This window comes from Lycorma delicatula, chromosome 5, assembly GCF_047948215.1.
Source record: "Lycorma delicatula isolate Av1 chromosome 5, ASM4794821v1, whole genome shotgun sequence".
NCBI classification, from domain to species: Eukaryota; Metazoa; Arthropoda; class Insecta; order Hemiptera; family Fulgoridae; genus Lycorma; species Lycorma delicatula.
Window position 1 is genome coordinate 75360677 of NC_134459.1, and position 18054 is coordinate 75378730.

At 29.5% G+C, this 18054-nt stretch overlaps 1 protein-coding gene across 1 annotated transcript in view; it reads right to left on the reverse strand.

Annotated features, from left to right (window-relative positions):
- LOC142325083 (BTB/POZ domain-containing protein KCTD3) overlaps positions 1–18054 on the reverse strand; it is a 60591-nt gene that overhangs the window by 37369 nt on the left and 5168 nt on the right. The window contains exons 2-4 of the mRNA XM_075366407.1: positions 9753–10066; positions 9209–9544; positions 3203–3296 (exon numbers count right to left, since the gene is read on the reverse strand). Of these exons, the coding sequence (XP_075222522.1) occupies positions 3203–3296; positions 9209–9544; positions 9753–10066 (744 nt within the window). The remainder of the gene's footprint in view (positions 1–3202; positions 3297–9208; positions 9545–9752; positions 10067–18054) is intronic.

The window sequence follows — 18054 nt, forward strand, 5'->3', positions numbered from 1 at the left end:
TGAACGTATACATCTCCTGTAAGGTTTTCATTGAAAACAAATGGTCCTAGAATTTTGTCATAAATAATGCCACACCAAACATTAATGTGAAATCTATGATGGAAACTAGTTTCAACAGTACCATGTGGATTGTCTTCGCTCCATAAATGACTACTTTTAGAATTGAAGACTCCGTTTCTTATAAAAGTGGCTTCATAGGTGAATAAATTTGAATTTACCTTATCAACCTACTCTAGAAGCCAATGAAACAAGTTTAACTGCTGGGGGTAATCTGTTGGCCACAAATTTGGAAACTTCTGCAGGTGGAAAGGAAATACATTTTCTATAGGATCATAGGATTCACCACACTTTGTTTTTAATCATCATTAACATGATGATTTACTTGATCTTCAACAGAAAACGATGTTGGAAATGATCCATTCATTTATAAATTCTGATATATGAATGTTTAAAAAGAACATTTATTAAGTACTGAAAGAATAACACAATTTTCTGTGTATTTTTGTTGTTTTTCTTCAATAAAAAATCAATTTTTAAAAGTTTTTATATACTTTTTTTGGCTGTATTTACATTAATTTTCTCAGAATTAAATTCTCTACAAGTTTTGACACTAAATCTTCTTCATTTATTAATCTAACAAAATTATTGTACTACAAACCTAAAAAAAAATATTTGTTTTTCAACACTGAATTTTATATTTTATGTCAGATATCTTAAAAACTACTGGAGTTACAAGTTCTGGGACCTGTTTTATTGTATTTCCTGGCTCAAATTACAAAAGAAACCATCAACTTTACTCTTAATTTGAGTCCTAAAAATTACAGTAGATCTTTTTTTATTAGAAGAGCTGAAATCCTGGCAAAATATTTCGCTAGCTGTAACTTGAAAATAAAGCATTTCCAAACCTATGCTATGTTCATATAAACTTTTTTCATTATTTTCACCAGTAGAACGTGTTCTGAAAATCTCTCTGTTTGTTTGTGGGACACTCTGTATAATTATTTTGTTTTTTCTTATTTTGCACCTTTTTAATTGTGCTACAGATTCCCTGGGTATAATGCAGAATTCACATTGCTTAAGATCTATTCTAAATGTTTCTGTTAAAAATAGTTATGATTATGTATTTAAATTAAATTCTTTATATTTATATAAATATATTCCAATCAGGCATAGCATTTTTCATATGGTACAGTTTTCAAATCTCATGTTCCCATGCACAAGCTTTGAACTTTTTATTTTTTAATGTTAATTTCATCCAAAAAATTAAGTCATCCAAAATATATATATATAAATATATATTATATGTGTGTGTATTTATAGCCAGGGTCTAGCAAAGAATTGGAAAGAATTTCAGGGCATCTTTTACAAGTGAAAAAATAGAAAGAAAGTTCATATAAATGTGAATTGGGAAATTTTTTTTACCATAATTTTTCCATCAATGGAATTCAGAAATGTATTCAATTGTAATTTTTACTGGTCCATGGTCATCAATTTATTTTTTCCTAGCTATGGTAGACGATAAAAATTAAATGAACAGATTTCTGGGCTTTGCAGATATAAAAATTTTACATTTAAAAAAAAAAAAATTATATGAACAAATTTAATTCAAACCATGCAATAATTTATGAAATTAACCATATGCAAGTCTACTGAATTGCTAAGAGTAGTAATCTGAACATGCATATCTGGTAATAGGTCCTTGCATGCCCATCTACACCTACAATTTTCAATAAATTTCAGTATTAAAAATAAACAATCTAAATCTTTAAAATATGCATGCTACATATGCATGCACACAAATATACATGTGTACACATACACAAACTAGGATGTATGATACAGTAAAACTTAATATATTTTGAAATTGTAAAACCATTATAATATCATTAAATTTGGAAATAAATATTTTATTTTATTTTATTTATTCAACATTTAGCAACACTGATTTTTATTATACAATGCATTATTTACATTGTAATATATAAAAAAAAGCCTACAAAAGCTATAAAAGTTATTCACTGATTGATATCGATAGTCAGAAAATCTTTGAAATAAATTTAAAAAAAACGTTTTCCATTATATTTAATGATGAAGTCATGTGTAATATTAATATAATTTATTATATATTTAGAATAACATTGCTTTAAAATGTATAAACAATCCATCTATATAATTGACTCAGCAAAATTAATTCAGTTTTATTTTAGTAGACATTCAGTTGAGCTTGTTTATGTCCAGCTGACCTTTGATAAAATGTGAAGACAAAAAGGGTTGTTTCTATTTAAGGTGGTATTTCAGCAGTATTACTAGAAGGCAATATTTATTTAATTGGCCTAAGAGATCAGCACCCACAATTTGTGTTTTTTGTTAACAGAGGTGAACATATTGCAAGAGTTCCAGTTAGGATACCTTAAATAGGAGAAATTCCATTCTGAAAATAGGATAAAAAATGCCCGACCTCTGAAGAAAATTAAATCCTGAGCCTGATAAGAAAGCAACAAACAAAATGGCTTCTTAATGAATAAAAAAGTATATGCTATTTCTTACAAAAAGAGAAGAAAACTAAACTACAATAAAAGAGAAGTTTTATTTCAATTTTGTTGGTTCATATAAAATAAAATGTTGCTGCTTCAAATAAAATGTCATAATTTGAATGAAACATATGTGAGGGAAAAAACAGATTACTCAACAATACATAGATTATTATTTATAACCTTTATATATATATATATATATATATATAAAGGAAACCCCCCCCCCAAATTAAGTAAACGGCTCCTCATACATCAAAACATAAAGAAAATTAATTTTCACCCCTCAATCCCACCAGTGACTGAAAGTAACATCGTACTTTTCTTTGAAAGTTAGTAAAAAAAAAAAATATATATATATATATATATATATCACCAAGTAAGCTCTGAACTGCGACTGACTAAATAATATTACACTTCACTTTATAAAGTTACTTCAGCTTAATTCAGAACTGGTCATGACTGAGAAGGCAAATTGTTTTAAAATTGCAATATGATATATTACCAAAAAATTAATTTTCAGATATAAGTTTTATAGTAGTAAAGAATTGATTTAGAATACTATTATATGAAAATGCTCTTTTTAAAGTAAGTACTCTTAACTTAATGTTACTGTGCTTTATCAGTCTACTTAATACTATACTTATAATAAAAAAAGATTTTCAGAATACCTATAGCAGACAACGAAATGAGCATAAGCAACAACTATCCAATGATGATGAGCTTTAATTATCTGTACACGAAGGGGATCTGCCCAGCTATTTCCTGAAATTCAATTTTTTTAGAAAATTAATAACAAAAACAAATTTAAGTAATCTGAAATAATATATCATTATCATACTTCATGCAATCTATTTGCAAAAATGTGCCTTTAGAAGGAAAAAAAATAACAAATGAAAAATGATTTTAAGTAGAAAGAGATAGAGATATATGGTGAGTTTTAATTTATGGTTAACAAAAATATATTCATGAAAATTCACATGTATTTTGTTGTTTTGAAAACGGTATCAGCAATAAAAACATAAAATAAAGGATTCTATACCAGATGGATGATAAATTAAAAAAATTATCCAATTTATATACAACAGATGATGCACAAATTAATATCATACACAAATTATCCAGTATCTACTGTAATTGGTACTGTCATCTTTATGGATACAATTATATAATGTAAAACTTAACGATCTAAAATCATTTATTCCCATGTCTGTATTAACAATGTAGTTTGTAAAATTTCTGTAAGTTAAGGTAGTTATATTTCCTATATACAACATAAAACAATATAATATTGTACCTACACATTACATATTGTACATACTGCATAGCAGAGTCATTCTAGCAAGGTGCTTTCCTCTCTACTTACAGCTGTACATCTACTCCCCTCTGCAAGTGCCTTGCTATAATAAAAATATTATCATATTTATCTAGTAAAGTAATTTCTCCAATCTCTTGTATTTACAAGCTACATGACAGAGTACTATCATGATGAGTTTCAATACCTTCATGAGATACACTTGTTTGTTATAAGAAATAACACATGAGGTTGCAGGAGGTATCTTGACTGCTTGAAATCAGCTGCTCTTTACTAGAAAATAATTTCTGCAGATTCATGTAAATACATGATTAACAGACTGTCTTTTTGAAAATATTGCTCTTACTTCTGATAAGAGAAGAAACAAAAAAAAAAATATTCATGTTTTAAAGCAAATGAGCCATAAAAAAAATATTACCAATTAATCAAACATGCCTCCTCTATGAATCATGAGACCTTGCCGTTGGTGAGGGGGCTTGAGTGCTCAGGGATACAGAGTAGCTGGACCGAAGGTGCAACCATATCGGAGAGGTATCTGTTGAGAGCCAGACTAAGGAATGATTCCTGAAAGAGGGCAGCAGCTCTTTCAGTAGTTGTTAGGGGCGTGAGTCACAATGACTTAAACGGCCGTATCAACATCACTCAGTCCTCTGAGTACTGCGCAGCTGAAAGCAATGGAAAACTACAGCTGCTTTTGTTCCAAGAAAATGTGGCTCTCTGCATTTTCACATAGCAATAATGGAGGCGCCTTCCTTGGTAAAATATTCCAGAGGTAAAATAGTCCCCCGTTCGGATCTCCGGGTGGGGACTACTAAGGAAGGGGTCACCAGAAAATTAAAAAATAACATTCTATGAGTCGCAGCGTGGAATGTTAGAAGCTTAAAAAAGGTTGGTAGGCTAGAAAATTTAAAAAGGTAAATGGGTAGGACAAATGTGGATATAGTAGGAATTAGTGAGGTTCGGTGGGAAGAGGAAGGCGACTTTTGGTCAGGTGATTATAGAGTAATTAACTCAGCGTCAAATAATGGGCAGGCAGGAGTAGGTTTCGTGATGAACAAGAAGATAGGGAGGAGAGTGGAGTATTTCAAGACGCATAGCGATAGAATCATTGTAATAAGGATAAAATCAAAACCTAAACCGACAACGATTGTTAACGTCTATATGACTACAACCGCCCATGATGATGATGAGGTAGAGTGTGTATACGAAGAGATTGATGAAGCAATTAAACACGTAAAAAGAGATGAAAATTTAATAATAGTTGGAGATTGGAATGCAAGCATTGGAAAAGGTAAGGAAGGAAATATAGTGGGTGAATACGGGCTGGGCAAAAGGAATGAAAGAGGGGGCCGACTTATAGAGTTTTGCACGAAGTATAATTTAGTAATTGCCAACACCCAATTTAAAAATCATAATAGAAGAATATACACTTGGAAAAAGCCAGGCGATACTGCAAGGTATCAGATAGATTATATCATTCAAATGACTGAAGACAAAAAAAAAATCAAACATGTTACACGATTCAGTCATTTTCCTATTATTTTTTTTGTCTGCAGTCCTTTGACTGGTTTGATGCAGCTCTCCAAGATTCCCTATCTAGTGCTAGTCGTTTCATTTCAGTATACCCTCTACATCCTACATCCCCAACAATTTGTTTTACATACTCCAAACGTGGCCTGCCTACACAATTTTTCCCTTCTACCTGTCCTTCCAATATTAAAGCGACTATTCCAGGATGCCTTAGTATGTGGCCTATAAGTCTGTCTCTTCTTTTAACTATATTTTTCCAAATGCTTCTTTCTTCATCTATTTGCCGCAATACCTCTTCATTTGTCACTTTATCCACCCATCTGATTGTTAACATTCTCCTATAGCACCACATTTCAAAAGCTTCTAATCTTTTCTTCTCAGATACTCCGATTGTCCAAGTTTCACTTCCATATAAAGCGACACTCCAAACATACACTTTCAAAAATCTTTTCCTGACAGTTAAATTAATTTTTGATGTAAACAAATTATATTTCTTACTGAAGGCTCGTTTAGGTTGTGCTATTCGGCATTTTATATCGCTCCTGCTTCGTCCATCTTTAGTAATTCCCAAATAACAAAATTCTTCTACCTCCATAATCTTTTCTCCTCCTATTTTCACATTCAGCGGTCCATCTTTGTTATTTCTACTGCATTTCATTACTTTTGTTTTGTTCTTGTTTATTTTCATGCGATAGTTCTTGCGTAGGACTTCATCTATGCCATTCATTGTTTCTTCTAAATCCTTTTTACTCTCGGCTAGAATTACTATATCATCAGCAAATCGTAGCATCTTTATCTTTTCACCTTGTACTGTTACTCCGAATCTAAATTGTTCTTTAACATCATTAACTGCTAGTTCCATGTAAAGATTAAAAAGTAACGGAGATAGGGAACATCTTTGTCGGACTCCCTTTCTTATTAGGGCTTCTTTCTTATGTTCTTCAATTGTTATTGTTGCTGTTTGGTTCCTGTACATGTTAGCAATTGTTCTTCTATCTCTGTATTTGAACCCTAATTTTTTTTAAATGCGGAACATTTTATTCCAGTCTACGTTATCGAAAGCCTTTTCTAGGTCTATAAACGCCAAGTATGTTGGTTTGTTTTTCTTTAATCTTCCTTCTACTAATAATCTGAGGCCTAAAATTGCTTCCCTTGTCCCTATACTTTTCCTGAAACCAAATTGGTCTTCTCCTAACACTTCTTCCACTCTCATCTCAATTCTTCTGTATATAATTCTAGTTAAGATTTTTGATGCATGACTAGTTAAACTAACTGTTCTGTATTCTTCACATTTATCTGCTCCTGCTTTCTTTGATATCATGACTATAACATTTTTTTTTGAAATCTGACAGAACTTCCTCTTTTTCATAAATATTACACACCAGTTTGTATAATCTATCAATCGCTTCCTCACCTGCGCTGCGCAGTAATTCTACAGGTATTCTGTCTATTCCAGGAGCCTTTCTGCCATTCAAATCTTTTAATGCTCTCTTAAATTCAGATCTCAGTATTGTTTCTCCCATTTCATCCTCTTCAACTTCCTCTTCTTCCTCTATAACACTATTTTCTAATTCATAACCTCCGTATAACTCTTCAATATATTCCACCCACCTATCGACTTTACCTTTCGTATTATAAATCAGTGTACCATCTTTGTTTAACATATTATTGGATTTTAATTTATGTACCCCAAAATTTTCCTTAACTTTCCTGTATACTCCGTCTATTTTACCAATGTTCATTTCTCTTTCCGCTTCTGAACACTTTTCTTTAATCCACTCTTCTTTTGCTAGTTTGCACTTCCTGTTTATAGTATTTCTTAATTGTCGATAGTTCCTTTTACTTTCTTCATCACTAGCATTCTTATATTTTCTACGTTCATCTATCAGCTGCAATATATCATCTGAAACTCAAGGTTTTCTACCAGTTCTCTTTGCTATTATAATAATATAGTATTGCAGTCATGAGGATTTTCAGGCAACCTTATCAAAAAATTCTACAAATGAATGTATATATCCACTTAAGAATTCAGACTTAATTTTTAAAAAAAACTATTATACATAGTTAGAATGCCACAGTTAAAATTATGTACCATCAGTAAAAGACCACATGTTTGTCAAGTAGAGAGGTCTTAATTCTTACGTTACAAAAATCTTATTTGCATGTACTATTACATACACAACCCTAGATGTAAAAATGTACAATATATCTACATACGATAAGAATTATCTGAATGATATAGCAGGAGAAGAAGTCATAGTCTCTCACCACTCCTTAATTTATTGTTTATTAACAACCACTAATTTATTGCTTATTAACAACCACTATCCTGAGCACACCAATACATTCACTATAGGTTGTGATGAACTTTATGTATTACAAACCTAATTGGTTTATTACATAATTCAGATTCACTTTGAAACTTCTGATATTTTTGCCACTTTACTACATGACTACATTGTAACAATATTTATTAATGAAACTAAAAATATCACTTGGTGACATTAAGCAACTGTGTATTCCTGGGCACAATTGTTACCGATTAAATTTACTACTTTGCGATGTATATGTATTCAGAAATCAGCACAAGGAACAACTAGTAGAACTCACTTTAACATTTTAATGTTTTATAATGAATTTTTGAAAACATTTGTTGTTTAATAATATAATATAGTCAATTCAATAGATTTTTAACAGAGTCTCTGATTACCATAGTTCTCATTGGCATCATAAGGGCAAAATTAATGTTAATGGCCTAGAAAAATTAGTTTTATTGTATTTAACTAAATAAACTTGATACTACTACAAGACCAATGAATATTATTATATAGAAATAAAATATGTTTCATACTGAGATGTAACTCATTTCTAATACTCATTAGTACAGAAAGCAACAAAATAAAATAATCTATAATATGGAAACAAAATATTATGTCTTAACTAAAAATAAAAACTTTTTTTTAAATACAGAAAATCATAAACTATACTCTAAAAATTTGAAAAAGTGGTCACAATAAAAAAATATTTTAAAAATTTGAAGTATCTTTAGTTCAGACTTACATACGTGTTCAATTATTTTGTGTAACTGTAATAAATTAAAATTTGGCCTGAAATATTATGAAGAAGACTTATAAAATACTGTTTGGTTTGTATGTGATATTCCATGACATACGGATATCACATACAAAATACAGAAGAATGTTGCACGATATCTAATCATGTTGAATGCTTAGTAACATTTTTAACTAGTGCATTTATTTATTCCCTTTGGCAATTATAGGCATTTGATAACAGAAAATAAAGTTCTTTTCCACTGTAAGTCAGAAAATCATTAATTTTATTTAAAATTTAATTAATTTAGTGTAGATTTTAACAGCTCAAATGAATGCTACTGTTTTATTCTTACCTGAATGAGAAACTGAAGCCTGGAAAAGGAATTTATCATAATCAATATATTATATTAGTGACTTTTATTCATTCAAAACATGAAGCAATTTCAACATTATAAGTAAAGACCATCAATTTTCAAATAAGCTAATCATGTTGAAAATTTATGATGGGCTTATGATGATTATCTCATATTATTTTAATAGTCTAATAGTTAGTTATATAGTCTAATTATTACAAACAATAAAAATAAACTTACTTAACAACTAATTGTACTAAAAAAACTTATGTAACAAAATCACTTGTTCAAACCTGACTATAAAAGTAGATGAAAAAAAATTAAATGAAATAACAAAATTTAGTTCAATATTATTAAGTTTGCCAGGTCCAGTGATTAAAATGTCAACTTAAAACTAATAAAGTTTAATAATAAACAGAAATATACCTGGATTTCCACCAAATACAAGGCCTAAATCATTCCTAAATAATTTATTTAAGTCTGCTGATGAATTTCGAGTGTGCCTAAGATCGAGGGATGCAGCTCTTGAATGACATCCTCTTCCAGGACCGCTTCGAAGTTCACTAGAACTACGAGAACTAATTCTCATGTCAAGAGATGAATTTCGGGAATGTGTATGTCCAGATCGTGAATGAGTATGTGGTGTCGGCAAATAGGCAGCATGTCCTGGTGTTTGTTCAGGTCGGGAAGGACCTGCTCTTGTTGGACTTTCTTCACTATTCCCTGTTGCTGATCCAGGACCTGGATCATGTACAGGAACACCTGAAATTAATTTAATTTTAAATATTCTTCATATAACAAACCCATTTATACATTTCCAACCATAGCTTACTTAAATGTAAGTATATTAAATACATAATCCTAGGATTTAAACAAAGGTAATAATGAAATGATAATCTTACTTGGAGGAGGAAGGTAAATACATACTCCTAGGATTTAAACAAAGGTAATAATGAAATGATAATCTTACTTGGAGGAGGAAGGTATCCATAGAAGAACACATCACCACATGAGGATTGATTAAGATCTTCACAAAGTACTAATCTTTTGACTAGAGGAGTAATTCCATAATATTCAGCTTCATGCCTTAATGAACGGATTTCTGTTGATCTCAAATCAATATCACGAGTTCTTAAATAATTTAATATTATTGCAAATAATCTAGGATCTCTATCGATAAATATAGCACCAGTCTCATCTCTCAGACTTGATATTCTTCCACTAAGTAACGCAGTGAAAAATGAGTCTGGGATCCACATCAATGTTTGACGTGAAGTTGAAAACCTAGAAAATAAAAATGAAAAAAACTTTTAATTTTAAAGTACAGAATAATAAATTATAACATATCCCTTAAAATACAAAAAAATTTTACCAGCAAAATAAAACCTTTACACATAATACATTAAGGTGTAAAGAAATAAGGATAAAACGCTAACAGCCAAAGCCACGTTTAATGTGCCAGTTCCTAGATAACCAAAAAGAAAAAAAAATGATTGAAATTTTACCTTCATGGTGTTGTCAATTATTATTATGATTGATATTAACCTTTATTGTAGATGGTGAAATGTACAGGCAGTATTAACCATTAAAATGTCCTGTTGCTCCCACCCTCAGCAATTAAAACTTCTAACTACTTCTACACAAAGAAAATATTTTATACATACATGCTCTTCCTGTATTTGCATGAGCTACAAGTATTTGAACATGATATAGAAGCATTTTTAGTTAAATGGATTCTTCTGATAATACAAAGAGTCCACCACATAACTCTAACAAAAGAGTCGCATAACATAACTCTTCTTGAAACAGGACTTCTTGTCATAACCCTTCTCGTATTACCATAACTTAATCAAACAAAAAAGCGGCAGTTACAAGATATTACTCAGTAATCTATTTATGATAATTCTTTTCGTCAATAAAAAATAATTCTCATAAACAATAATAATAATATCCAGTATCCTCATGTGAATTATTTTATAATTATTTTTTAATTAATAATAATTAATTAAAAATTAAAAATGTTTAATTAATAATTAATAAATATAATTATTTTTTCAATTAAATCCAATTTTTAAAAAATTTTTTTAAGCAAATTCATTCCCCTACAAAAAAAATCCCTATGGTAATCGGCAAAATAGTTTTGTTGTCAATTATTCATTATTTTAATAAATTTCATAGCACATTTCTGAAAGCAATCTTTTGAAAATTTATTTACTTGAATTCAATTTTACTCACTCATTTTTTATAGGGTTTCACATATGATGAATTAGTTAAATTATTAAAAAACTCTGTTTTAAGTCATCTGCAATGATCCAACTAATCTTTCCGTATACAACTTTCAAATAATAGTACAAGTTAAAAATTTCTATGTTTATTATTTCATATTAGTGCCCAGAAAAAATTACTCCTGTCAGAAAAACAACTGTTACAAATGTCAGAAAAACTTAACCTTGTAAAATCAACATTACTTAAATTAATCATACAAAATCAATATGTTTCTAAATTGCATTACAAATGTAGTCATATTAAATGACAATTTGACAAAGAATATAAAATAACAAAAATATAAAATGACAAAGGAAAAAATTAAATGAATACATAAGTTGGTTCTATTTAGCCATAAAATAGTTCATTTTACAACAAATTGAATAAATAATAATTCTTAATTAAATTAAGAAATTGGTCCATTATTCAACTATTAAAAAAAAATCAAACTAAAAATTGTCTACCACAACTGAATAGTTACAGGCCATGTGAAATGATACAAAAATAATTCTAAAAACAACAGGGCTAGTGAATATCACACTCAGTAACCGAGTCATACAAAGTACAGTGATATTAATGGTATATTTTTGAGTAAAGTTCAGTGCATGTTGTTGCTTGCAAAACTGCTACCTTGACACTGTTATAAATAGGATATAATCACATTTTCAAAGCTCCTCCAAACTGAAATAATATTTGTTACTGGGATCAGAGCGAGCCCTAGCATTTTTTCCGCAATAGGCAAATCCAAAAATGCTGCCCCTCAAGCTTCAAAAAACTTCAGATTTTTCAAAAAAAAAAAAAACAACTATAAAAGAACCATGTTAACCAGAATGATGATATAATTGAATTATGACAATAATAGTAATACAAATTTACAGAAATCTGTTTTATTGAAAAATAAAATTTACATTTTTAATGAGCTAACGACAATGAACTTACAAACTAAAACTACTACCTATTATTTTCAGAGATAATTTTAATATATTTTTACAACAATAAACAAAATTATTACAGTAATAATATTACTGTACTAATAAATAGTAAATAATATTATTTTCTAAATTCAAGTAATCAAAATATTTTTTGTGGGTCGTGTTTATTATTTTTTTGCACTCTAGTTCAGGTGGTTTTGTCGCTGTAGGTAGTCGTCTACCATGCCCACCACTTAGGGCCGGCCCTGCTAGGATAAATAGTTGAAAGAAAGAAGAAGTCTACTGAATAAGAAATGTTCAGATAGATCTTTGCCTGGTAATAAAAGCATTCAAAAAATATGAGATGATTGTCTATATAGTCCCAGAATACTTGCTGACAAATGTATTTCTTACTAAAATCTGATAAAAAATCTGTTTAAAAAAAGTATCATTATCTCATGGGAAATATATTCCAGTTACTGCACTTTATTGTATGGATTTATCCAGTCAATAACCTAAAGAAGTATGAATCTTTCGTAAATACTCTCAGTAAGATTGACTAATGTTTTTTTCTGAAATAGTAATTTCCTGAGAGAAAAATGTTTATTTCCGAGGGATGTTCACAAGATACAATGTCAGGATTTAGATAATAGAAAATTCACATGAATTCACTACACATGAATGAGATTCCCCGTTTGGTGATCACTTGGACAAAAGCAAATAATTGAATCTCTTCTTTTTTTGTGAAACCAACTACTTGGACTTGACTGAACTGTTAATACTTCCCCAAATAGAACTGTTTCCATTTGCTTTTCGCAAATAAAAGTATCATTCAACAAGATGATCCTTCTCTGTGCTACACAAACCGCATTCATGATTTCCCCAACAATGGACTGAAAGAAAAGGATAGAAGCAATTACCCTCATGTTCTCCTGATCTTTAAAATTTTATTTAGGGGTTTTGTGACAATAAGTAACCTAAAACAATGAATCAAGAAGGTCATTACAACTTGTTTTATATCTCCATCTTTTCTTTCAAAATTACAGTAATTTACAAATGATAATTTTAGACACATCGTACAACTCTCAGAGGAAGCTACTCTAATTGTAATGCTCTGTACTTCAGATACTTTACACAAATACAGCTACAGGAATGACTGAATCAGTGTAAAACAAAGTATTAATGTAGCCTATTTTTCTCTAATAAAACAATGTAATGTATAAACCTTTACTAATCAAAGAACACTAAATAAAAAGAAATAATAATAAGGATTGTAAGTGAATCAAAGAGAGTTGATTTCAAATGAAAAGTAAGGCAATTTTTTTCTCTCCTCCATCCAAAGAAAGAAGACAGCAGTATAAAAATAAAATTTACATGTTCAGATTTATTTTTTCTCTTTTCCCAATTTAGGTTTGTCAAGATTTTTCTTATTGTATTATCATTTAAAAATCTGTTTAATTCACCTGTTCATTGGCTGTTCAGTTCCTTTTAACCTGTTTTAATATACTTAATGTACATTAATATACATTTTTAATGTAGATTATGTTTATGAAGAACTATTATAGTATCAAAGGTTAACACATTTTTTAAACAAATTATCTTAAGATTTTCTTGTCTAGAAATTTCATCTAAAAATTATGATAACTTCTTCATATAACGTTGCCTTCAAATATTAATTATCTCAACAATAAACATAAAACGTGAGTCATTTCAACAAATTATATATGGTATGGTATAATTTAACAAAAAAGTCATTCATGATAATAACATTTTTTTTATACCTCCATTTACCATACAATTTAAAAAATTGTATGTAAGTGTACAACTGTAATAAAAATTTTAAAATTATAATATCTTAATAATATATTGTTATTATAGGTCTGGTGGCATGTTAATAATATTAAAAGTTATTAAGAAGTAAATAAACAATATTTATTCTTAGTTATAATATTTATTCATTTCAATAAATAAATGAAAAATGATTAAATTTTTTATACATAAAAAAAAAACAATATAAATTTATAGACAGTTAATTCGTTTACGAAAATTTACATGTTGTAGTAGAAACTTTTACAACTAAGATTAAAAATAAAATATTTTAAATAGCTTCCTCAAGTAAATTAATACACAAAATAGATAATAATATTTTATTCAAATTGATTCAATTTCTTGGAATGATAGCCTATTTTTTCAATTTTTATGTATAACTACAGTAACTCCCTTATTAACTTGGCCCTAAAAGTGAAACTGCCTTGAAAATAGTTAATTTCCAATGATACAAAAAGTAGAAGGAAGCATATAAACCAAATTTTATCAAAATGAATGATGAAAACGTTTCTTAGAAAATAAATAATTTAATCTAAGTTAATTCTTGATGAAAAAGGATTAGAGAAAATGGGACTGTTTATTTAACAGGAAAGAGAACTAGGTTTTCAAAGTAAACTGATATGACAAGAAATGTAATTTTATTTTTAAAAAAGCATACATGAAATAATTAGGGCATTAGTAAATAAAAAAGGTTAAAATATAATGTAGTCAACCTAAATGTATAATGTTGACTTTTCCTAAACTACTTACTTTATCAACAGAAAATTTGAATACTGACTTGAGGTAAATATTAACAGCAAATAGAAATGAAATTCTTGATAGTTCTATAATAATGTATCAGAAGTATTAATGTGATATATGAGTTTCAGGTATCAGGAAATAGGATTATTGCTTACACAGATAAAAGAAAGGATTACTTGAAAAGTATTTTCTTTTTAGAAAAATTCATTAACAAATTTAGAAGTGCAACTACAAGAATTTAAAATTCAGGATAGTCATACAAGTGATCAACATTCTGATTTAATAACTAATTTTATAGTAGAGTTATAAACCTAATCTATGTAGCAAAGAAAAAACAGAAATATTATGATGTGCAGAACCATGTTTAAAAAAAAATCTAAGTAATACAAATAAATTATAAATAATACATTATTCACAATATAAAACTCCAGCAGAATTATAAATCAATAAATATTAAGACTTTTAAAACCTCATTAACTGAACAGCAAGTTTGACAAAGATCAACAAGAAAAGTTATAATTACAGATATAAAAAATACTTTTTTTTTGTTTCTCTAAGTGTGATATCTTTTTTCTACGCACTGTTTTTTGTGTAAATTACAGATTTGCAAAATAATCTTTCTATCACCCTCAGTTTAATACAAATGGTACATTGAAAGCCTGTAGAAATTATATAACTAAAAATGTTATGGGATGTCATATACTTACATTAAAACTTCTTAACAGAACTTAGCCAGTAGTCTTTTGTAGGCAGCCAAAATACAACCAAAATTAGTCCAACAGTAATCAGCAAGCATAAAAGTTTTCTGATACTGATAAAAGTTTTCCAACACTGAAATATCTTGGTGGAAACGTTCACCAAGTTCATTATTTACTGCCCAAAAGTTTGGCAGGAAGAAATACAAATGTGAATGCAGGAAATCAACTTTTAGTGACATATTACATCCCAAAGTTGTGTATGAATTTATCTACAATATCCTGATAATTTTGTGATCTACAGACACCCAGAAAGTTTCCGCAAGTGTTTTTAAATACTCTCCAAGCAGTGAGTTCTACATCAGTCGCACAGTTATAACTTTCATCTCTGACCATATCCCTTATTTATAGGCCAACAAAGATCCCGTCTTTAATTTCGGCTTCACTCACTCTTGGAAATTTCTGTCTTACGTACTAGAATTTTTGTCCTTCTTTGTAGCTTTTACAGAATTTTTTTATTAATCCCAGTTTGATATGAATGGATGGTAAAAACTTTTTCTGGTTTAATGAGAACTCATGAATGTTTTTTTTTTCACCAAGAGTCACATTTCTTCAATTGTTTTACTACATAATGCTAATCCTCGCTCGGCTGTCCCATTCACAGATATCAAATAATAATCTAAAACTTAAGCTTAATTTTTTGATAAATTTAATCTCTTTCAGAGTCATTTAGCTCATCTTGTGATATAAGATGTGGCTCACTGGATTGTAATTCAAAATCTGAATCATGATTGTCTTCTTCCATAATGTCCACTTCTTAATTCACAAAACAAGTTATCAGGAACCTTGGGAACCGGAATGGATTCACTGCGAGTTACAAGTCTGAGTGCAAATGGCAATGAAGGATAGAGTAAAGTGTGTTTGACTTTTACAAATTCCAGACACATTAATTAAAGAGAAATAACAATTGCTTAAATGATCTTTTGGTTCACACCAAACCATAGGGATACCAACGACAAGGCCTTTCATGCACCTTTTAGCTGCTATTCTTCTATGTTGACCACACAATTATATTATATGAGAATTAATATAACTTGTTCTTATCACAGATTTTAAAAAGTACAATTTAAAAGTTTTTTTAATTAAAATTGTAATGTTTTACTTATGTGATTTTATAGTAAACTCAACACATTTAACAAAAACTATCCAAATCATTTACATACATATTAGGCATTGTAAGACTTCAATCAGTATCACAATAACTGAAGAGATTATACCAAAATCAGTAATGAATTAAATTATTGTTTTATGGATAACAACTGATTAATAGAGTTAAAAATATATACTAAGCACATCAATATAAAATAGAGAAAGAAATGTATTCATCATCATCGTCAAAATTAAAATTTTGCAATTTTTTAAAAATGTAGAGTGGTGGAAAAAAATGTAGAGTGGTGGTCTTCTGATTTGTTTTCAGCATTAAAAAAGAAATTGGTCTCATGTAACACATGTTTGGAAGAAATAAATCTGTTTATCAGTGTAATTATAAGGGTAATAAAGAAAGAGTACACAAATGAGTATTATGAAAAGTAGAAACTTGGGATGTAGAAGCCCATGGTACAATTACAAAAATAACCTTGAAATACTCCTATCATAGAACAGTTTTTTTTTTGGATGAAAACGACACTTTCGTGTTATCATATGGGTCAAAATAACAACAGGTTTGTTCTCAAATAAAATATTAGTAAAACATAATTAAAACTATGATGAAAACTAATAAAATAATAGGGATAAAATTGAAATAGTAAAAGAAATGTAACAATTAAGATAATACATGAAACGTGAATAACAAAAAATACCAAAATTTTGACAAGTTAGATCTCATTAAGCATATTAATTCTTTTTAGAAGAAATAATATCCGGTCTAGTACATTGTTGTATTTCCTAGGATACACCATATATCCCTCAGTAATTTAAATTTGTGGTGCACAGTCAAGTGGGAGATGCATCGAACGCACAGTGGTGCGCTCTCTGCTGACATCAGGTGTCTGTGAGTAGCTCTGGTGTGTCCTAATCAAGATTGACACAGGACCATTTTCTCTTGGTGAATTTTCTTGCATGAAGAGTACCATGGTAACACTGTCTTTTATGTATTGGAGTTTAATATCCGCTGTAGTCATCTTGCCACCTTTTTCAAAGTGTATCTTTAATGGAATTAATAAAATCAGTAGCTGTAACTTGGGTTGAGAAAGACAGTTGGCTACATGCATCTTTAGCAACGGAATCCATACATTTGTTACCCAGGATTCCCACATGGCTAGGGATCCAGTAGAAATTTGCTAGTGTGTTGTGAGGATTGTATTAACTCAGCGATTGTATTATGTATTTCGGTGACAATAGGATGTCTGGAATACAAATTCTCTAAACCTGGAGAGCACTACAGGAATTGCTACAGATAAGGATGTAACAATATTTTGATTTAATAATAAGGCCATTTTGATGGTGATCAGTTCAGCATTGTTAACACTTGTAATACCAGGTACACCAAACACAAACGTTCTGTCATTTAAACAAATCAGCTGATTTCAGAGTCAAGAGTTTTAAGGTTCAAATCCTAGTAAATTACTTTTATATGGATTTGAATACTAGATTGTGGATACTGGTGTTCTTTGGATCACCACCCTGCTCAGATAGCATTACTCAGTCCTAGGGATGCCATAGCCTCAAACCTCCCAGGCGACATCCTGGCCCAGCTAAGCTGGGCCCACCACAGGGTACCGCCCGGTAAGCCAGGACTGGGTCTTCTCTTCATTGCCTTACCTCTAAGTGGCAG